The sequence below is a fragment of the Leopardus geoffroyi genome, chromosome B3 (genome assembly GCF_018350155.1).
Source record: "Leopardus geoffroyi isolate Oge1 chromosome B3, O.geoffroyi_Oge1_pat1.0, whole genome shotgun sequence".
Taxonomy (NCBI): domain Eukaryota; kingdom Metazoa; phylum Chordata; class Mammalia; order Carnivora; family Felidae; genus Leopardus; species Leopardus geoffroyi.
In genome coordinates, this window is record NC_059337.1 from 32,866,431 (window position 1) to 32,889,203 (window position 22,773).

Genomic DNA, 22,773 nt, shown 5'->3' on the forward strand with positions numbered 1-22,773 from the left:
TTAATCCTCATCACCTATTTAACCCGTCCCCCCACACACCTCCCTTCTGAAAACCATTGGTTCATTCTCTATAGTTAAGAGTTTGTTTCTTGGTTCGCCATTCTCTTTTCTTTTCCCCCTTTGCTCATTTGTTTTGCTTCAAATTCCAAATGAGTGAAATCATATGGTTGTCTCTTTCTCTGATTTAATTCATTTAAAATAATACTCTTCTAGCTCCATCCATGTCATTGCAAATGGCAAGGTTTCCTTCTTTTTTATGGTTGGGTAATATTCCATTGCATAAATATACCATATCTTCCCTTTTGCCCCCTCAGATCTAGGGTTAGAGTGAGCATGAGGGTAAGTGCCTGGCATCTGACAGTTCAGAGACCTCTCTAGAGAGTAAAACCCCAGACTTCTGCTTGGCTGAAAATAGAATGGTAGCCATCTACTGAACTGAGGCAAGGAGGGGATTTTGGGCTCTAAACAGTCTTTAAATAGATATTCAATTATTCCTTCTGTTTTTATCTCTACCTTCATACCAATTTTCAGAAATTCTTAAATATTTCAGAAATTCTTAAATATTTGGGGTCTTCTCCAAAATAACTAGGCTGCTTCCTAGCTTTTCTTATTGGGTGTTCAGGAATCCACTTTCCAGATCTAGGGTTAGGGTTAGGGCCAGGGTGAGGGTATACGTTTGCTATTCACCATGCAGACGTTTTTTGATAATTATAGTACAGTACTGTGAATGTATTTTCTCTTCCTTATGATTTTCTTAATCATTTTCTTTTTTCTACCTTTACTGAAGGAATACAGTATATAATATATAACATACAAAATAGGTGTTAATCAATAGTTTATGTTATCAGCAAGGCTTTCTGTCAATAGTAGGCTACTGGTAGTTAAATTTGGGGGTAGTCAAAATTTACATGCAGAATTCTGACTGCCTAATTCTGAATTAGGGTCAGTGTCCCTAATCCTCACATTTTTCAAGGGAGAAGTGCATTTTATGTTTGATCTCTTTGTACAACGCCAAACACAGAAGTCACATAGTAGCAAAAGAATCAATGGCAAAAATCATGGGCTACATTTGGGGCTCCTTACTTTTTCTGGTGAGAGGTGGTACGCCTGGTACAAAAGACAGCAATGACCACAACCACCACAATGGTGACAACGCCAACAGAAACAATGATGACCAGCAGCATGCTACTGTCCAGGGGAGAGGTGGGGCTTCCATGCGGGCTGTTACTGCCTGGAGAGGGAAAACCGGGACATTTATTAGTGTTAGAGAATTCCAAACATGTATACACTCAGGCTATGGAAACTTCATGTGAACTTCTCTGTAATACACTCATTGCAATACACCTTGCATACAGGTGTCTCACAAAATCTAGGGAGGCAAGTTTCTGCACTATGTACAGTTCTTAGCACAGTGCTTTGCACAAAGCTGGTTCAATAAAAGCTTCTCAAATTATACTAAACATTATACTTGGACAAATAACGGGTCTGCCCCTCGTGGTCTTATATTATGCATAAATTTGTGTTATAAAGCACCATTTGTAAATCATTTAGTTTTCTGACTTTCAAAACCATTTTAAAAATGTACATTCATAGAAAGCTGAAGTCTTCCCCACCATAGAGATGTCTGAGACCACAAAAAACTACTTGAAAAATACAGTCTGTTTTTATAAATACAGTCTTTGCAAAGTCAATTCTCTTATTCAGTTTCAGGAAAAAGCAGGTCTGTACATACGCATTAATTTGACAAATATTTACCGAGTAGTTTTACTATGTGCCAGGCATTGTTCTAGTTACTAAGGATGCAACAGTGAACAACAAAGATGTGACTGCTGGGGTAGGGGCAGAAAATAAACAAGTAAGAAATTATTAGTAATAAGTGCTGTGAAAAAAATAAAATGAGGGGATATGATACAGAGTGACCGGGTGGCTATTTTAGATTGAATGGTTGGAAAAGGCTTCTCTGAGGAAATGGCATTTGAGCTGAGATATGAAGGACAAGAAAGATCCCACCATACAAAGATGTGGAGGAAGAACATTCGAGACGGAACAGCTAGTGGAAGGATCCTAAGGCAGGAATGAGCCCTGGCATGTCCAAGGAAGAGGAAGGCAGCCAGTGTTGCTCAAGCAAGGAGAGATGCAAAGTTACAGGGAAGAAAGTGAGCACAAAAAGACAGGGATAGATGAGTGTGCGGAGGCTGGATCATTTATGACCCTGAGGAAATTTGGCTTTCCTTCCTGTTACTATTTCCCCACTGCTTACAGGATGAGGGCCAAACTCTGCGTCCAAGGCCTTTTGTAACTTAGCTCTATTCTGTGTTGCTCTTCTACCTTCTGGAACACACTGCTTTGCTTTCCACCTTGTTATAAAAGTTATGCATGCTCATATTATAAAATGTGGGAAATTCCACCAAACAGCTCTACCATGGATATCTGATGTCTTTCCTTCTAGCGATTCTCTCTCTCCTACCTAACAAACAGAGCTGCACAATGATGGATGAGCTGTCTTACCAAGTAATGAGTGTTTAGTTTCTAGAAGTGCCTAAGAAGAGTCATTCTACCCGTCTGGGAGATTGTGGAAGAAATTCCTACCATGAAGTTATGGCCTGGGAATCTGAGTGTTTAGAAAAGCTCCTAAAGTGATTCTCAAATACAACTCTGGTTTATAAACTTAGGATCTAATTCAAACTTTACCTATTGTGGGAATCCCATCCAGAACACTGTATTAGCTGACCTTCCAACTTTTGATTATATGATTTTATAGGCTACATCTAAGCACAGTGCTAGAAATCTGGGCTGATTTAGGAGGGCTTAGAGCTTATTATTCTACATTTGCTTTGATTATTTTTATTCTTCATCTGAGAGAAAGGTAAGCAGACAGATAACGTATACTGTACATAACGACCTTTAGTAAAACAACATTTTTATATTCGGGAAAGACTACAGAGCTAGGGACTAATAAAATTAGACCATATTGGGGCTTTACATAAATAACTTTCACTAACAGCAGTTTTGAGTTATAGGGTGGGATATGTGGTGGGACAGGCGGTACGAATCAGAGATTAGGGGCCTGGGGTGTGGAGGCTAGCAGGGGTGGTGGGGGCAGTTCTTCCCTGTTCTCAACAGAGATGAATTCCCATTAAACTGCATTTGACCTCTAATTTCTGAGAGGGCCAAAACCCCCCAGGGAAGATAGAGTGAGAGTGAGCTGCCATAGGAGCGTGTCCTGTTAGGGACATTATGATAGGCCATTTCTTAAGCCTCAGCTGGACTACTACAACTGCTTCTTAACTCCCCACTCTGACTTCATAATCTTAGCCCCTGACTCATTCTTCATTCATCAGAGTAATAACACTAGATACTCAATAAATGAAAATCCCAGTGTCCCTGTGGTAGGAGGTATCTTACATGTGCTATGCACAGGATGAAACTCACATTTCATAGTGTGGGTACCTGAGCTTTTGGCAGGCTGGTTCTAACCCACTACCTTCTCTGATGTGAGACTCTCTATCCTGTCTCTAGGCAGCGTGATCCCTGGAGAGAGCCGGCTGTTTTTTGTTGACATGCTTTTGCACATGCTGTTATTGTTTCCTGAAATGTCCAACCCCCTCCTTGACAAATGTCAAGCCATCTTCCATGCATCCTTTCATATCTGGGTCAGTCATCACCTCTTCTATGAAGCTTTCCCTTTTCTCCGTCAGCTGGTTTGTTACCCATTCCTTTTGCTCCCATAGCCTGTTACACAGAACCTGAACCTTTAAAAACATGTGTGAATGAAAGTATAAATGAAAGAAAAGACAAGGAAGTAATTGCTTTTCTCATAATCATGAATATTCTATGTGGACAGCACATAAATGTAACACATGCATCCCAGGAGGAAAAATTCAAGAGTCGTAGAACTCAGCCTAGGACTCAGATTCCCACATCTGGTACAGCACCCCACACCTTTTAGGCTGCATGTGATAGTGGGAAAGGCATGATCAGAAGTCAGAAGACCTGGATTTTGGTTCTAGGACTTCCATAATAGTGGGTGGACCCAGGCACTCACTTCACTCAGTCTCTTAATGTAAAAATGGGAATGACATCTGTTCTCCCTGCTTCACAGTGTTATGAGGATCAAATGTAATTTCACATGTGACAATAACTTAAAACAGTGAAGTTCTACAGAGAAGTAGGTGCCATCACTTAAGTAATCAGAAGGCACCAGCTCTTAGCCTGGTTAGGAAAACTGGGAAGAAGTTTTTAGAATTCCCAAATTAAAAACAGTGTGGTAAACAGTGTGGGGGAGAAATTCATGATTCTGAAGCATTTCTTTGGCTTGTTGTATGTGATGGATAATCACATTAGAAGGTTTATTTCTGAAAGCAAGATTCTAATTTTATAGAGGCAGGCAGTGGGCAAAGGAAGACTCATTTGTTTAGAATTAATCTTATTTGAAGTTGTGTATGTGGGGAAACAATTTTACTTATGGATCCTATAATGAATGGGTAATTCATTATAATTCAGCAAACATTTGCCAGAAAATGCCTAAATTAAACTCTACTCAATAAAAGGAAACAGGTAACATGCCACAACCCACCACAAACAAGCTACAAAAGACTTATTGAGACTCAAGTAGAACTGTGTCATGCCCACAGGAAGCCAGAAGAGCCATAAGAAAGGCTTTACCACTCATTGGAGGTTTGTAGTCAGATCCTAGGTCTGGAAGCCGGCTTCCTTTTCCTGCAGACCCTGAGGCTGAAGGAGAAGAAATCATATCAGTAAGGGTCCAAGCCATTGGTGTGATGAGTCTGCTTCACATCAAGTGTTTTCTACAAAAAATATTTTCAGTCTACTCTGTCCATGAGAAAACAAAGTAGCACATAAACAACAGGGAAAAAAATAGGCTGTGCAAAGCAAACTAAGGTATATAGCTTCCTATGCAATGAGGCATCTGAAAGGCTGACACCCTTGTTCCATGGCTGTATCTAGCATGTAACTAGACTGCCACTTGCTGTTCATAAGGTGGGAACACACCCATTCCTCTCGCCCAGGAAACAGTTCCTGAAAGACTGCTCAGAGCACTTATGGCAAAACTAGCTTCTCTCAGAAAAGGAACAGAGGGACCAGCTGGGTTGACTTCTGCATTACAGAAGTGGACTTTTCCAAGGACCTGGCTATGTTGATCTGGCCTACCAGGTATCAGTAGTGTTTGGATTTTTTTTTTCTCCAATTATAAAGTTGCCTTTCTCAGTATAAAGTTGCCTTAAGCAGGAGCAGGAAAACAAGTGGAGGTTCAAATCGGGTTCTCAGTTCCTGCTCAGCCATCTAAATACCCAAGGATGGAAAAATGAAGTCTTCCCTCTAGTTGCTCACCAAGGACACTGTCTCCTAATCCATCATAATGAAACACAATGAGTGAGGCTGTCGACCTTAGGCTTGGGACCACCTCACAAACAGACTTCATGAAATACAAAGATCAGTTTTTTAATAATTCATATTATTGGTCTTAGTTTTCGTTCTTCACATTTATAGAAAAAGCTGCTTGGGTAAAGCAAATATAAGGAGCCCTTTCCCAGTAAATCAAAGGTATTCCTCAATTCGAGGTTTGGATTTCTCCTGAAGTCTGAAAGAATTGCAGTCAAAGCTGCTCCTCATGGTTAATACAGGACACTGCCTGCACTTGAATACCGGCCTTTCATGTACTTGACTTTTGGCAAGTTAGTCATTATTTTGGGGTCTTAGTTTCTTCATTGTAAAACAGTGATAATAATTGTTTCTACTTCATGAAATGGTATTGATGATTAAATAGAAACTTAATCCTATAAAATATTTTGAATACCGCCTGACACATAGCAAATGTTCAACAAATATTAACTACTATTATTACAAATATAATAAATCTCCAGGGAAGAATATAATCTTTCCCTTTGCAGAGGCACAGAGTATGAAGCTTCAGAAAACACTTAAAAATGAGTTATTTCTACAAATAAAGCTTGACTAGAAATACATAAACTAGATGTGTTTCTACAAAATATTACAGCTAACGTCAAGTACTTCTATAAAAGTTAATAGCATCGGACTAAATGAACAATTAAAATCTGAACATCTGTGTATATAGTTCATTGAACAGAATAAATATCTAGATGAAAACAATGTTTTCTATGTTTCCAGAAGCTCAAAACTCCCAAAGTAATGCAAGCTGTTGGGTATCCAAAAGGGCATATTTAACTCAGAGTCCCTGATCCCTTTCCTGCTGTCCATACTTGTTACTTCATCCCCTTGTTTCTGTCGCCATCATTCCTGCCAAGTGGCACACACCACAGGCCATGACTCCAGCTGTTCTTTTCGCTGTGATGAAGTCTAGTTGGAGGGGATGACTTAGTACTTGCAAAGCTCTTCACATTTAGGTCTGCTTCTTTTTCCGGTAGCCCACCTATAAGTCCAACTATCCAGAGCATCGTAGCATGCAACTAATTGCCAAAGAACACACTTTGCCAATAAACTGGTTGGCTGAATTCCTGTCTTCCCCAGCATTTTTTTCTTTTAAATACAACCTATGAGCAAGAAATTCCAAGGATTAACCAAACACCAAAAATAAACATGGGTAAGGAATTTAAAGGCTAGAGGTGTGGTGCAAGTGAAGACTTGTACTCTAGCTTATCGAGTGAAGTAGAGGAAGGACAGTGAGCACATCTGTAATCTGTGCACACAGTAGGGTTCTTCTTCTGTTCTCATGCTCAAGTTAAAATGTCTACCATCATCAAGGTGCCTCACACATATACACAAGCACATACAAAGGAAGACTCACTGAGTGCAAACACATTTCTAAAGCCTGAAACATGTAACCTCAAGTTCTGACTCTTCCTTGCCATTCACCAAAATCCAAAGACTTTTTATTTCTAAAAACTACTCTTAAATCTTGAAAGCAATCATCAACTTTCCCCTCATTGCTCTTGGTATAGAAAACAGATACCAACTGTAGCTGACTCCCTGGAGATGAAAACCACAATCCAGTTACTTCTCCAACATAGCAATTATAGCAGAAAAACCATGTGGACAAATAATTTCAAGAATGGACACTGAGGCCAGTGCCTCTTAAGTTTCCATTTTAAATTGTTTCTACCTCTTTTGAAATGAGCAAGTATATTTAAGGGAGAAATGGAGAAAAGCTCTGAAGTAAGCTTAGGGTAACAGAATAAATAGCACTAATTTTGTCATGGATGACCATACAATTCATTAGGGTAGATTCTTTGTGAGGGGAGGGAAATAGGGTATCGGCTGAATTTGATTACAACTTTTCATTTAGAAATACTAATACAATCCTAGATGCTACAAATATGACAAACAACTGTGAGGGTTCCCATCATGGCCCAAATGCCTATCATTGTTACAGAATTTCAGTATCTTAACACAAAGGACAAACTGACCCATACTTAAGGCCAATCTCCTACAGCTGCAGAACTTCATCTACAGCTCCGTTTCTGATGCTGCCTATGTAGCTTCTAAGTAGATCCCCAGCTTTTCAGATACCCCAAGTGCCACAAACATGGACTCAACTCCACTTTGGCCAATAAATATGTGGTTTTTAACACAAAGTACCGATTTTTTGGGGAAAAAAAAAAGAAACAAAAACAACAAAAGGCTAGTAATAATAGGTCACAAAAGAGAGGAAAGGAAAGAAGAGGCCATCTAACTGATTTACCTTGATCATTAGGCATTTTATCAGAGGAGTCCGCTAACAGGCCAAGCACAGGGGAAGAAAAAACAAGAGCAAGGATCACAAGCTTTGAAGATGGGACAGGCAGAATTTTTAAAGGAAAAAAAAAAAAAAAAAAAACCCACAAACTTCCAAACAAATTGAATCTTGTTTTCAGTACTAACAGAAAAGAAATTTCCAGACTCAGTCCCCAGGTAAATTTTACTCCTAATCTCACATGGTTCAGTACTTTATCTTTACTTTTTTATCTAGAGATTTCTTCAAACATCCCCCATTAGTGTCTTTCTCTCTACAAAGGTCCATAAGCCTTTCAGGTTGACAGCCTGCATGTGTTGAAAGGAAATTAACATGCTATTACTCTACCTGGTAACTAAACGAATCACATCTGATCTGACCGGTAAAAACTTTAGGATCATTGCAATTCATCTGCCTTAAACAGCCTTGTAAGTGATATGGTTAGGCCAATAACCTAGGGAGCACTGATTTGGTGGTCAATGGGTGAGTGAAGGATCATTTTGAGATAAAGGTTCACACTGTGGTTCATAATCTCATCATCAGGACTTCTTATATTCTCCACAGTTTCTATGTGCTAAAGTTATATGTGCAAGCATTGCCTCACTAAAGAGACATATAAGAAAACACTGTTTAGTGGAGTTTTACCTTTAGGTGTTCTGAATTGGACGGCTTCAGACATGGGTCCCATGCCCTTTGAGTTTCGGGCTTGGATTTTAAAGTAGTATGGTGTGTCAAGTGTTAACTCTTGTATCTGGTGAGTCAGCCTGTTTCCCACAACAGGCTCAATAACCCAGTCGTGTATCTCTGCGTTCACATCCGTACTGTAATATATGATGTAACCTGTCCAAAGGAGGAAATGAGAAAAGATACCTTATTCCTGCTTTTTCTTTGCAATTGGTAAGTCAATAAAGTTATATGTTATGACATATACAAGTAGAAAACTAGCTACTGATTACACAGCAATGGTGGTGCACCTGGGTGGCTCAGTGGGTTAAGCATCTGGCTCTTGATTTCAGCTCAGGTCATGATCTCATAGTTTGTGAGATCAAGCCCCCAGTCAGACTCTATGCTGACAGTGTGGAGCCTGCTTGGGATTCTCTCTCTCCGGCTCTCTGCCCCTCCCTCACTCGTACTTTTTCTCTCTCTCAAAATAAACTTAAAAAAAGGCGGGGGGGGGGGGGGCAAGGGTAAAATGCCTTCAAAATGCTACACTAAACATAATATAGAGAAAACCGCAATCTCAACAGTGCCAAGCTGTAAGTTATCATCTGTATATTGCAGTTGAAGCAATAAAAGCAGTTATATAGTAACTATCATAAGTTAATAATACAGGGGCAAGAACTCTCAGAAGGAAACAATCCAATCACTTCAACATCTTAATATTTGAATAGCATACACATCAAGGGTCTACAATTAAAATAATGCACTTTTGAAAACAGACACTGATTTGAAGCGCTGTTTTAGCTTGCACCAACATGATTTCCCAGGAGAAAAACTACCCCGCCCCGGCGGGGAGAGAGTTGGGCAGTACCTTTATTAAAACTGCAGACTTGATGTGGCTGAAGTCCTAGTGAAACATCACCTGATACTCCCACCAGGGGGCACTCAGTCTCCACGGCTGAGGTAGGCAGAGCTACATGCTTACCTGACCTACACAGTGCAAAAATGCACTGCATGCATCATTACTGGTTTTTAAAGATAAAATAAAATGTAATCCAAGTCAAGTCATGCTTCCTTCTTGTAAAGAACAGGGAAGTTAAAAAAAAAAAAAACACACACACACACACATGCACACCATGAGAAAGCCCAGGGATTTACGGAAAGGGATTCTAACTGGAAGCGGAAGCAGGACAACACTGAGAAATGTGATCAGTTCCCTTGGGCCTCCTTATTCATACATAGGAACATCAGAAAGCAAACTCCTGTTCCTCGGCATAAACCTACACGGAGCAGAGGTTCCAAGGGGAATAATTAAGAGCTAAATCCCATTGGGCTTTCCTCCCTGATAAAGCCAAGAAGACACAGTGTCCTCTACTGTGGTAAGTTCTCTGAAAGTCCAAGGAAAAATCCCAGGTCCCTTCAAAGGCCTAGGCCAATTCAAACTTCTAACTCCAGTGTTAAGAGCACAGGAAGCTGAAGTAGCAGGCCTGGGGACAAAAAACTGAATTTAAAGTTCAATGGGCTTTTTGGGTCTTCGAATCTATATTTACCGGGTATTACCCTTTAGAATCAGGCAGGGTCTTTGACGCCAAAGCTGATTATCTAGTCAGAGGCAAAGAAGAGCTTTTCTGATGAAAATAAATACGTCCATAAGGCCTCACCATAGCCAAAGACTGTCTAATGTAACAACGCCCATCAGACTTTCACCCAAAGTGAGTCAGAACAACCAACTGGCCATTCGTTTTTACCTTACTGTGAGCAACAGCACCCCCTAGGTCCACTTTCAAGGATCACCATGACTGCACCTCATAAAATGACCAAGCCAGCCTTCAGACTCCCACTTCCCCCAACCACACAGCACTCTGCTGGGATGCTTCTGCTGGGTAGGAACAGAGGGCAGACATACACTCAAAAGCAGCTTACCTGTAATTTTGCCATTGGCTTCTGAGGGAGGCTGCCAATTTACAATTATGGTCCTAGGTTTTCCCTCTTTACTCACAACTGTCACGTCCTTGGGTGGAGAAGTAGGAACTACAAAAAAACAAGACTTTCATTAGTTCCTGTCCATTTCAATTTAAGTCACCATTTCCTCAACCCGTTTATAAGGCACAATAAGAGGTATAAGGCAAAAAAGATAAAGCCTCCTGGCTTCAAAGAACTCAAAGTCTACCTGCAAATAGCTCCAATCAAGAGAAGAATATGCCAAGTACCAAAGAGAAAATACCACACAATGAGAATACAGAATTGTTATCTTGGCTTTGGGTCAGGGATTTATAGGATACTTAGGGAAGTCAAAAGACCTTTGTAGTTAGTTACCAAGTATCTACTATATGCCAGCCATTTTATAAACAGTATTTCACTTAATATTTATGGCAACTTGAAAGGCAGTTACCACTATCCCTGCTTGACAGATCAGGGCATTGGCAATGAAAAAAGTCAGGTAATTTGCCCAAGATGACATTCCCCCTCAAATTTGGATAATTTTGTTAGAATATTTTCAAGTGTAAAATAATTTTCGCTTTCATTTATAGATGGCTCTCCAAACCAAATACAATGTTTAAAAATCCCTATTCCCTCAAAAAACAAATGATTTACAAATTGATGCTTTTAAGTTTGCACTAAACACACACTGTCAACTATTTGAGAATATTGTTCTGAAATGTAAAGCTGTTTATGAAACGGAAAAACCAACAGAATAAAACAACACTGCATTTCTTGTATTTCGATGTCATGGCTGATAACTATTAATGTACCAGTAGAGAAATGAGCAAATTAAGTATATCCTTCAATTTACTCTTCTCTACCTAAAATACTGGAATTCTCCTAGCATAAAATGGACGGCAGGAAGCCTGGTGAAATGCACATATCCCAAGGGAATATGTAGTATCATTTATTAACTAATGGGTTGGAATTAAGCAAAAAGATATTTTCTTTTTTTTAAATTTTTTTTAATGTTTATTTATTTTTGACAGAGAGAGAGAGAGACAGAGCATGAGCGGGGGAGGGGCAGAGAGAGAGACACACGCACAGAATTCAAAGCAGGCTCCAGGCGCGGGGCTCGAACTCACAGACCACGAGATCATGACCTGAGCTGAAGTCGGACGCCCAACCCACTGAGCCACCCAGGGGCCCCAAGCAAAAAGATATTCTTAAAACTAGCAAAGAAAGTAAACTCAATGTCTACCTAAACTTTTGTGCACTATTAATTCTAAGCTCTCCAAAGTCAACCCTTTTTCTCTGTAGGAAGTCCAATCAACTGTGCAGAAGACAAAAAGGCATTAGGGCCACGCCCAGTCCAGAGAGACTTAATAGCTCCATTTTTTTCATTATATACAGGTGAAAAAAGCCATAGGAGGCCAGAAGAGACAGAGACTCCCAATGGTTACACATATCCACATGCTAGAAAAGTATAAGAGGTAGAAGGTAGGCCTACAAATGAGCAAAAGGCAAATGGAATCTCAAACTTGGATAGCCTGCTTTCCCCTTAATTTGTTTAGGTGTCTTTTACCTTTTGTGTTTATTTACAGGCAAAACCTGTTAGAGGCTGTCCCAATGGGAGATTTATCAGATATCAACCAGATATTAACTGGTTTGTAAGAAGGCTGCTGGGGCAGCTTTGTGGCCTACCAGTAAAGTTCTGAGGCTCCAGCAAGTATGGCATTGGCAGCTGCTGCGTTAAGGGCAGGTCACTTGTTTTTCTCTCAATTTAGCAGTAAAGCAAGATTAATGACAGTAATCCTCTACATCTACACAGTGCTTTATAATTACCATGTGCTTTCTCATCTGCTCATTTTACCCTTACAATAACCCTGTAAGGTATGAAAAGCAGATATTATTACCCCTCTTTTACAGATGGAAGAAACAGATGGAGAGGCTGGATGACTTACTTATGACTTACACAGTCAGTGTTTGGTTGATCTGGGATTGAACTCAAGTCTCTTGATTCCTAAAAACTAGTATACTTTGCATTATATTATCCCATTATTGGCTAATGTTCTTGTTCAGTGATGAAGAAAACATAATTCAAACACTGAACTCCAGCTGTAGCTGCTTACTATGTTCTGTAAATGTGCTAATTCACACCCTCGATAATTTTCCTTGGGTCGTAGAAACAGGTGATGAGAAGTCTCAGGACTTGGGATGTGGGACAATACTCGCACGGACTTCCACTGGCTCTCATGTCTTGCAAAAAGAAATGCCATGTGATGTAAGATTCAGACAACACATACCGAATTCAAAGGTGGTCCCATGGGCTGTCATACTCCATGTGCTTGATCTTCGACCTTTGGTCACCATCACAGAGAATTCATACAGTGTATTTGCTTTTAAACCAGTCACCAAATAACTTAAAGTCGTTGCATTTGCATTCTGGAAGCATATGAATGAAGAACTTTAGAATTAGGAAGTATCAATAGCTATTAGCTTTTCTCACCCACAGCAAATGTGCCAGTACCTTGTACTTGGTGTTTGCTGGGATGTTGGTTTTCCATCGGACTGTGTAGTACCGGGAATCCGTAATCTTCTGGTGTTTGGGCAGTGAGTTGTCCGCCCATGTGATCCTTATGGTGTCATGACTCAGAATGGAAGCCTGAACTCCCACAGGTGGCATCATGGGAGTGGGATCTGGCACTGGAGTGTATGGAGCATTAATAACAAATAAATCAACTTCAGAAGTGTCTGGGTAAAAAGTAATTAAAAAAGGGAAGTGGCATTTTAACATAAAAATAAAAGAAAAGGAAATGCAGGGTAACATAATGGAATGAAAGATGAGGAATGGAGAAAGAGAAAGAGAATCCAGAGTTAATAGATAACCACCATTCATTAAAAAGAATATTTCCACTTGCATTCTTTCAGGAAAAATTTGCAGGAAAATCTCTAGGGAAATAATTAACTATATTCTCTACAGTATCTGTATGTATATTAAAATCTGATAATCCAGTGATATTAACATAATCATACTTGAATTTTTTTAATTACTTGAAAATTCTACTACCTTTCCAAAAAGGATTGTGAGAAGATACAATCTGCTTTTAAAATCAAGGGTGTAATTTCAGAACAAGCAACACAAAGCTTATGATCTGTTTTGATATTTCAGTGAATATGGCCGAATTTTTGGGACATGGCTTATCAATGCATGTCAATGAACATGTAAGGGTCCTACTCTCAAACCTGAGTCTTGAATGCCAGCTAATGGCAACTTAACCTGGCCTTGGTGTTAGGGTTATCTGATACCCACAGGGTCCAGTTGAGATCTACTGATGTCTTGGGACTATAAGCAGTACAGCAAGATGGTGTACATCCAAATAAAGCAAAAGTCACTCTCAAGGGTATTATTCTTCCTGGGGAAAAGGTAAGGTGAGATACCAGGCAGGAACATCTGCTGTACTTTCTCGAGTAGGGTCAGAAAACAACGCATCTAATGAATCCCAATGAGTTATGGGAAATGACATAGTTATGGATCCAAGTGACAGCCTTTATGAACTTTAGAAGTAAGAGTTCTTATTTGATGAAAAGTCTGTACTCATGTATGTCCTGTGCCATATGCAACAGACACCTTCTCTAAACTCAATGTCAAAATAGAGGCTAGAATGTGCGCAAAGGCAACAAGGACCACAAACCCGGGGTGATACAGCAGGATCCATTGGGCTTTATCAACTCTTGGTCAGGTTTTCTAAGTATACACAGATTGATTTATTTTAAGTTAAGGTTTTAAAATGGGTTTCCCACATGGTTATGGAAATTAGCCCTTCCTGTAACTCAAAATCTGAAATGGCATGGACCTTGTTCATGAATAACTGCCAAACTAATGTAATAGTCTCCATTTGTGTATTCCTACACAATGAGTACTAAAAATAACAGGAATAGCACACATTCTAGTCAAGGGCTTTGTTCAAAAATTAGGACACAAACCAATTAGTTACAGAAGATGCACCTTCAGATGCAAAAATTGTTAGACTTCTTTGAGAAATTTTTTTCATTTGTAATAACTCTTGGAAAAGATAATGATGTTACATGACTTAGGAACATTTTCTTGTATATTTCTAGCCAGAAGACTATTATTAAGTCACATAAGAGAAAATAATTTCAAAAAAATTTTTCTATTATAAGCTAATTTTAAAAAGTAGCAAACCACTTATTTAAATATTCTCTTTTTCATCTTACATTTTTTTCCCCTTTCTGGAAAAAGAACTTATAAATTGCAAGCACACAGGAGAAGACAGGACAGAACTACCAAACAGGCAGTAAGGATGTTGGTCTTGTCAAGTAAAAGCATTAAAGAACAAAAGGGACAGAGATTATCTTTTTAAAAAGAATAATGTCAAATTTGCACTATTATACAGAGTATCCAAAAAATATAGCAGGAAATAGAGATTCACAGTTTTGGAAAACAAATGGAAAAGAGCATTTCTGAAAATGATAAATTCTTGGGTTTTCAGTATTCCTTAGAAAAATTTACAAGTCTTACATATTTATTTCAATAAGCTTTCTCATAAAGCTCTAAATTAGAGATTTTATTTACCTACAGAAATTTTATATGTGTATTCCTTTGTTACAAAAAAATGAATATTTTGGTCTCTTTTGTAATAAATGTACAGTCGATCAAATGGATAGTACGATGGACTTTATACTCTTTATATAAACAAAGTTTATGAAAAGCAAATAGAAAAGTACTTTCCCAATCAACTCAGGCAACTACTAAAGAAAACGCTGGATTCACTCACTGATCATACACATTTACTGCTACATTCAGTAACCTATATAATTCCTCCAGAGTCATAGCGATCCTTTCTTTTTTTTCACTCCTTTTAGTTGTAACTCACATGACCAAAAGATGAAAATCACTTTTAATTCTCTCACAACTATGCTTTCTAGAGGCCAACATATTAAAAACATCTGCTGCATATCTACATAGAATTATTTGCATAACAGGACTGTTAATATTTTCTAAAAAGAGAAAACCAGATATTAACAAATTTCCCTGCTGAAAGCCCATTTTCCTATATGAAGTCTATAGTGGCATATACTTTCCATTCCAATGATACCTATGAGGCAGACCTCGTGCCAACATTCCACATAAGCTGCTGGAAAAAATGCTGAAGACTGGAGATGGTCAGGATGGCTTACCTGTGTGAGGTCTGGTCACGGCGCTCTCGTACAGGGGGATGCCTTCACCCACGTTGTTAAAGGCTTTCAGGGTTATCACGTAGTGAGAGCTGGGATCTGAAGGAAAGAAACAAGTGAAAACACTTAGAAAAAAATTCTCACTCCAGAATTTTAAAAATCCAAGGGTGACTATGCATGATCTTAAATGCAGAGGAAGTTAGGAAAGATTTTGAGAATTTCATGTGGGGATTCTTCTGGGGTGTGAGGAAATGGAGATGGCATCGTACACAGCCCAGAAAAGTTGGCTGGGATCAACTATCTGGAGTTAGTTCCAGGAGTGAGGGTGGCTGTACCTGAATCCTCTCTTGGCCTCAACTAACCAATGGTTTGATGTTACTGTACAGTGAGGGGCTCAGATGAGAATGAGTAAATAGGAATTTTATGTGTTGTAAGCCCATAGATGGAGCTTAGAATTAAATCCCTTTTATTCTCAGAAAGCGGGACAGCGAATGGAACAGCCAAGCAAGTGGAGAAGTAGCAGAACTGTTAACTCAGCAAGTGGGGGACCTCCAAATCCAGGAACTGCCAACCCCCATCTGGCCCTCAGGTAGACTTCTTGGTTGGATAAGGTATGGTCCCAAATTTCAACTGGCCTGGAGGTGATGTTGCAGGAAATGAAACTGGAAAGAAATGCTCCCTCCAGTGATCATGTAAAATGCTACTAGTGACACTTGGTGGAAAGGGGGCATAAGATGGTTGGAGCAGAATTCGTTCTCCTGTTGGCAAATCAGGAAGGCTCTACTTCTCACATTCCTGATCTAGGCAAGGTTTAGTATTCATACTTTGAAGTCCAGTTCCAGAAATGGGACTTGGGCTCCACCGAAGTATGGCAGGGTAAGGAGCTGACCCATACCACTTATTTCTGGTGAAGTTGGGCAGTTTTCCAAGAGGCCACACCTCAAGTGGCCTGCATTACTTCAAAAGCTTAAAAAAGCTGGTCTGCTTGGTGGTCCACTCTCTAGTTATCAGTGGGAAATGTACAAAGGCACCTCGTTTTCCAATGTTAGAAATAAGTGATGATAAATAGAATCAACAAGACTTAGTGCTTGACAGGTGAGGAAAAAGGAAAAGGTGCTGATTTGGGCAACATGATAGACGGTGATGTCACTCACTAGGATCAGAGACAGAGGCAGAACAACCATGTACGCATTTTCAAGGCTTGATTCTAGGCTCCCTTCAATTCCCACTCTTCATTTTTTTCCTATTGTGTTTAGTTTGGATGAGCACACACGTGCCATCAAATGCAAATACGTACCTCCAGTCTAGACCTTTCTTCTGAGCACTGGACCTCTATGTTCAACTGTCTATTTGGCATGCTCCACTTGGCATCTCCCTCTCTGCCCCCACTTCAGATCTGCTCCAGTGTTCTCTAGTTTGTAAATGGCACTATGTATCCTGCTGCTCAAGTCAGAAACTTGGGAATCATAAGACCTCCCTCTCCCTCCTCCCCTTTATGCAAATGATCAAGTCTTGTTGATTCCACCTTCTTGCCTCTCACCACTCTGCCTTGTTCTCAGTGCTCTATACTCTTTACCGTTATCTTTCAGTTCACTGAGCACCGTGAGCTCTCCTACCACTGGGCCTTAACATGTGCAGCTGTTCCATGTGCTGTGATACAGTCACCCTTCTTTGCCTGAACAGTGCCTATTCCTTTAAGAGGGCTCATTCCAGACTGGACTAGCCTCTCTGGTTATAGGCTATACCACCTCATATCTCTTCCTCAGCACTCTAAACAATTTCAATCATCTCAAAATAGTATTATTTCTAATAATTAGAATCATGTCTGTTTGAAAGTCTGGGATATTGTAGGTGTTCATGAAATATTAACTGACTGAAAGATCTTCAGAAGACACTAACTTTAATTTGGGTTAAATTATGATAGAATATGGGATATATCCCGGTGCAGACACCCAGTTAGCAGAAGTTTACATCAACTGGAAGGAGAGAGCTGTTGGTTGATTAATGAATTCCTAAATGTACTTTTTCCACTTCTGACTTTCTTCTTTTGTTTAACATTACATGCATTTTTGATCTATCTGTGTTGACAAACAGCTCAAGCTTACTTCACTTTATGCCAAATTAAACATTTTTGCTACTTTTCAATGTCCACTCTCTTTTCTAATAAAGTCTGTTTATTCCTCAGCACATGCACTGCTCCTTCTCATCTCATTTTCAAACACAATCATGACTCAGTCTTTCAAGTGCAGGCTAAGCCGCTTCCTTGACTGCTCCACTGTTACCTTAACTAGCTCTCTGTTCTCTGAACATACTTCACATCAACTCATTTCATTGTTTCTTGTGTTTTCCTATTAGACTGAAAGCACCTGAGGGTCAAGGACCATGTGTACTGCAGAGGATCTTCATTTGAGTAGTTGCATAAAGGAAACACCACAGAGACACTTTTATCCTACCAGCAAAGCTTTTCGTTTGTTCTCCTACAATTGCCTTATAAGACTGTTTCACATGGGGAATACTTCCTAGGTTAGCTGTGCTGTTTCTTCTTAAAGGAAAAAGACAAATAATGTTTCTGAATAAAGCATTAAATTGCTGTTTATTCTCTACCAGAAAAGATGAAGGTAATTCATTTGTTAGGCACGTAAAGTCATTCTTAGGAAAGATATTTACAAAGAAATGATTTGAATAAAAAAGTTGGTCAGGGCAGACTCTGAATTTCAAGAGAAGTCTTTCAAAGAAAGATCTCTATAATGATAGCCTAATTTGGAAAAGTAATTACAGCTACCAAAATCAGTTCATTTTCTATTATAAAGTATTACTATTTCTCAAAAAAATTTTGGCTTTGTAAATCAACTTTCAGGTGTGATTAGCATACAATAAAATGTACCCACTTAAGTATACAGTTTGACTTTTGACAAATATATATACCTGCCTGTGTGATCACTACCACAATCCAGACAGAATATGTTCAACACTGCAAATAGTTCTTTTGTGTCCCCTGCGGTCAATTCCCATCACCCCTGTCTCCTCTGGCAACTACCGATCCTGCTTTGTCACCGTAGATAAATGATGCCAACTCTATAATTTCATAGAAAAGTAGTAATGCAGTGTTTGTGTTTGGCTTCTTTTGCTCAGCATAATGTTATGAGATTCGTTATGTTGCTGTGTCTATCCACAGCCTATCCCTTTCAATTGCTGAGTACTCCACTGCACAGATACAATTTACCATTTACCTGTTTACTCCTTTTAGATTTGTGTAAATATGTATTTACTTTGTGTAAATATGTATTTTTATTCCTCTTGGCTAAGTATCTATGAGTGGGAATGCTGGGTTGTGTGGCCAGCTTTTTAAGAAACCTCTCAACTGTTTCAAGTGGTTGTAACCTCAGATGTTCCCACGACAAGTATAAGAGTTCCAGTTCGGCTGAACTTTGCTGATATATAATCAGACTATTAATTTTTAGCAATTGTAGAGAATGTGAGTGGTATTTTGTTGTGATTATATTTGCATTTCTCTGATGATTAGTGATGCTGAGAGTCTTTTCATGTGCGGACTGTCCACTCACATACCTTCTTTGGTATATTGCCCATCAAAATCTTTTGCCTATTCTTTTACTAAGTTGTAAGAGTTCTTATGTTTTCTGGACTCAAATTCTTTGTTAGATATTTGAATGAGGAGTATTTTCCCCTAGTCTGTGGCTTATCTTTTCATTTTATTGGTGTGTTTTCAAAAGATGAAATTTTAAATTTCGATGAAGTACAATAGATTAATTTTTAATTTTGTAACTTATGCTTTTTTATATCTTGAGAGATCCTTACCTACCTCGAAGTCATGAAGGTTTTTCCCTTTTTCTGGAAGTCTTATAGTTTTAGCTCTTGCATTTAGATCTGTTTTTGTGTATGGTGTGAGATAAAGGCCAAGGGAAGTTCCTTTTCTTTATCATACAGATATCTAATTACTCCCATACCTTTTGTTGAAAAGACTACCCTCTCCTTACTAAATTATGGCAGCGTGTTTGTAAAAAAAAAAAAAAAAAATCAATTAACTCTATCAATCAAAAAATCATTTCACTCTATCAACCTATGTATCTATTTCTGGATTCCATTCTGTTCTATTGATCTATAACACCGACCTTTGTACCAATACCACCACAATGTCTTGATTACTGTAGCTTTATAATACGTACTGAAATCAGGCAGTGTGGGTCCTCAGAAAACACTTGAATAAATGTTGAAAAGACCACACTACCTGATTCTTCATTTTAAAAAATGTTTGGCTATTCTAGTTCCTTTGATTTTTAGAATTAAGTTTATCAATTTCTACTAAAAACCTGCCAGGATTTTACTTGGAGTAGTACTGGGGAGAACTGTCATTTTAATAAAATCATTTTCTTTTAATAGTATTATCCAATTTATAAACATGGTACCTCTATTTATTTAAGTCATCTTTAATTTCTCTCAGCAATAGTTTTCTAATTTCCAGTACAGACCTTCTACATATTTTTAAAGTTTATCACTAAGTATTTCATATTTTTTGATGCTTTGTTAGTATTGTTATTTTAATTCCAACTTCTGTTTATTGTGAGTACATGGGAACACAACTATTTTTGTATATCAACTCTGTCTCTTGTGACTTTGTTAAGCTCACTTAGAGTTTTTACAGATTCCTCAGGATTTTCTGCCTTGATAACAGGAAGTATGTACAGTGCAGATACTGGCTTCTAAATATCATTTTCCAAAAAAGAAATCAGCGTTCCTTGGAGAAATGACTGATTCAAGGGCTAAGGGCAGGGAAAATATCTTACTGTGTCACAAGGAAGAAAGTACCCACAGAAAGCTGGAAGATGTCAAACAAAGGAAGTGGCTATAAAGAGACTCCCACTGGCCATTCTTTCACTAAGGAAGAAAAGGAAAGCGCTTCTGTATCAAAGAATGCTGATGAATGTAGGAGAAGTAATAGAATTAGAACTTCACTTGGGAAACACCACCACAGAACCCGTTAGGAAAACGCTAACACAAGTGAGTGAACATTTGACGACAAACAAGATATTTATAAAGACTCAAGGTATCTCCCCAACAAGGTATTTATTAATTATGAAGGAAATAACCAGTAACCTTATGTTGGAGAAATGTGGCAGATACCCTCTGAACCAAGTGATTGATTAACATCACCTAGCAACAGCCTTTCATGTGCCTCCTGTTGTGATGCACTGACAAGAACACAACGTATGGATGCCATTTCTTCCAAAAATGGGTAAGCTGACTGTAGTGAGGAAACATGAGACAAGTCTAAACTGAGAGACATTCTACAAAATATAAATGGTCTATACTTATAAAAAATGTCACAGTAATAAAATATAAGAAAAAAACAAGGCACTACTCTATGTCAGAGAAAACTAATGAGACATGATAACTAAATGCAATAAGTGACCCTGGACCAGAAAACAATGTTTTTCTTTTATTATAAAGGACTTTAATGAGATAACTCGTAAAATATAAATAAAGTCTATAGATATTGTCTCAGTGTTAACTTGCTGACTTTGATAAATGTACTATGGTTATATTAGAAAATGCCCTCAAGTTTTAGGAAACTCACATAAAAGTGTCAGAGGGTAGAGGGCATCACATGTATAACTTACTCTCAAATGTTTCAGAGAAAAAAATATGTATGTATAGGAAGATAGAGAATGATAAAGCACATATGGTAAAATGTTAACCTTTGGGGTCTCTTGGTGAAGGATATATAGGAATTCTTTGTAGTTTTTAAAAGTTTTCTGTAAAAATAAAGTTATTATACAATAAAAAGTTAAGGGGCACCTGGGTGGCTCAGTTGGTAGTGCATCCAACACTCTTGACTTCAGCTCAGGTCATGATCCCAGGATCGTGGGATCAAGCCCCGTGTCAGGCTCTGTGCTGAACATGGAGCCTGCTTAAGATTCTCCCTCTGTCTCTGTCTCTGTCTCTGTCCCTCTCTCTCTTTCCCTCTGGCCATCTCTCCCATCTCTCTCTAAAATAAAAAATTTTTAAATTTTTTTAAAAAGTTAAAAAGAAAGAAATTCCATGTGCATTTACTTCCTCTACTCAGCATACATACCCAGATTTTCGATGGTGTAATATCGTTGTTTATAGTCCACTTTGATGGTCTGGGCATGAGGGCTGCCAATACCATAACCAATGGCATAACCTCTGACCACAATGTTCTGATTCTCTGGAGGAGTCCAGCTTACTACAATGCTAGTGACAAGTGGTCGGACGTGAAGAGAACTAGGCACTTCAGGAACACGAGTTTCTGGGAAGGAAAGTAGAAAAACAGGACTTAGAATATTTCACCATCCTTGGGCCATGGTGTTTAGCCTCCTGTCAAATTATTTGGGGCTAAGATTTTTCCATTACACCCAAGAATTTACAGAGAATCTGTATATATAGTGAAGTATGGCCTGTGGTTTTACCACATTCTAAGAAGAAAACAAAACCCAAACAGCCTGAAATACAAGACAATGAAATATTAATTTGGAAGGGAAGGCAAAGGAATCTAAGAACCTCTGCCCAATGGGGAAAACAAATAAACTGCCTTTCAATAACTATTCATTCCTCTTGGTCCCACATCTGAGTCCCAGACTCAACTAGGTGGAATGAGAAAGGCATAATACCAACTAATTAGAAGCCTGTTGTCAACAGGTGATCAAGTATCACATTACAGCAACTGTATCAATTATTTACTCCTCTAAATAATGTAAGTCAGAAAACAGGAAACCTTAGAACTGCATATTGATTTAAATGGTGGGAGACTAAGAGGCTTAAAAAAGGTAGCAATTTACAGTATCTTTCAAATCCATCACTTCAAGGCATAACTTGCTATCTAAATTTAAAAAGTGGTAAGCCAAGAATGAGAATAAGGACCGGGGTCTTTTGTCTCCTAAGTGCAGTACCAGTGTCCGATAAAGACAGACACAGACAGACACAGACACACACAGACACACACAGACACACACACACACACACACACCCTATACGGAGGTACTCACTGAACACAGGTGAGAAAAAGGGCAAGGTATGCAGGACTAAGAGAAAAGGGGAACTGCAGCTGAAAAAGGAGGGACTGATGTGGCTCAGTGTTAAATTTTAGATTATCCATCTACTCAATGGCCTTGATAAAAAAACTAGACTTAAAGCACCTGTACATTTTATTTGTTCTGGTTCTGCTTAAAGGGACAGATCTCTAAAAGCCACTGGGAGAAAAAAAAGCATTCTAGGAGACTTGCTGCATTACAGTAAGGACAGCA

At 38.8% G+C, this 22,773-nt stretch overlaps 1 protein-coding gene across 9 annotated transcripts in view; it reads right to left on the reverse strand.

Annotated features, from left to right (window-relative positions):
• Window positions 1–22,773, reverse strand: part of NEO1 (neogenin 1) — a 236,168-nt gene that overhangs the window by 18,539 nt on the left and 194,856 nt on the right. For 4 of the 9 annotated variants that reach the window (XM_045449152.1, XM_045449151.1, XM_045449147.1 and 1 more), the window contains exons 15-23: window positions 21,585–21,779; window positions 15,497–15,592; window positions 12,825–13,048; window positions 12,601–12,739; window positions 10,295–10,402; window positions 8,357–8,551; window positions 7,682–7,714; window positions 4,666–4,734; window positions 1,084–1,231 (exon numbers count right to left, since the gene is read on the reverse strand). In XM_045449152.1, coding sequence (XP_045305108.1) covers window positions 1,084–1,231; window positions 4,666–4,734; window positions 7,682–7,714; window positions 8,357–8,551; window positions 10,295–10,402; window positions 12,601–12,739; window positions 12,825–13,048; window positions 15,497–15,592; window positions 21,585–21,779 — 1,207 coding nt within the window. The remainder of the gene's footprint in view (window positions 1–1,083; window positions 1,232–4,665; window positions 4,735–7,681; window positions 7,715–8,356; window positions 8,552–10,294; window positions 10,403–12,600; window positions 12,740–12,824; window positions 13,049–15,496; window positions 15,593–21,584; window positions 21,780–22,773) is intronic. The other 5 variants (XM_045449150.1, XM_045449148.1, XM_045449149.1 and 2 more) reach the window with 3 other exon arrangements.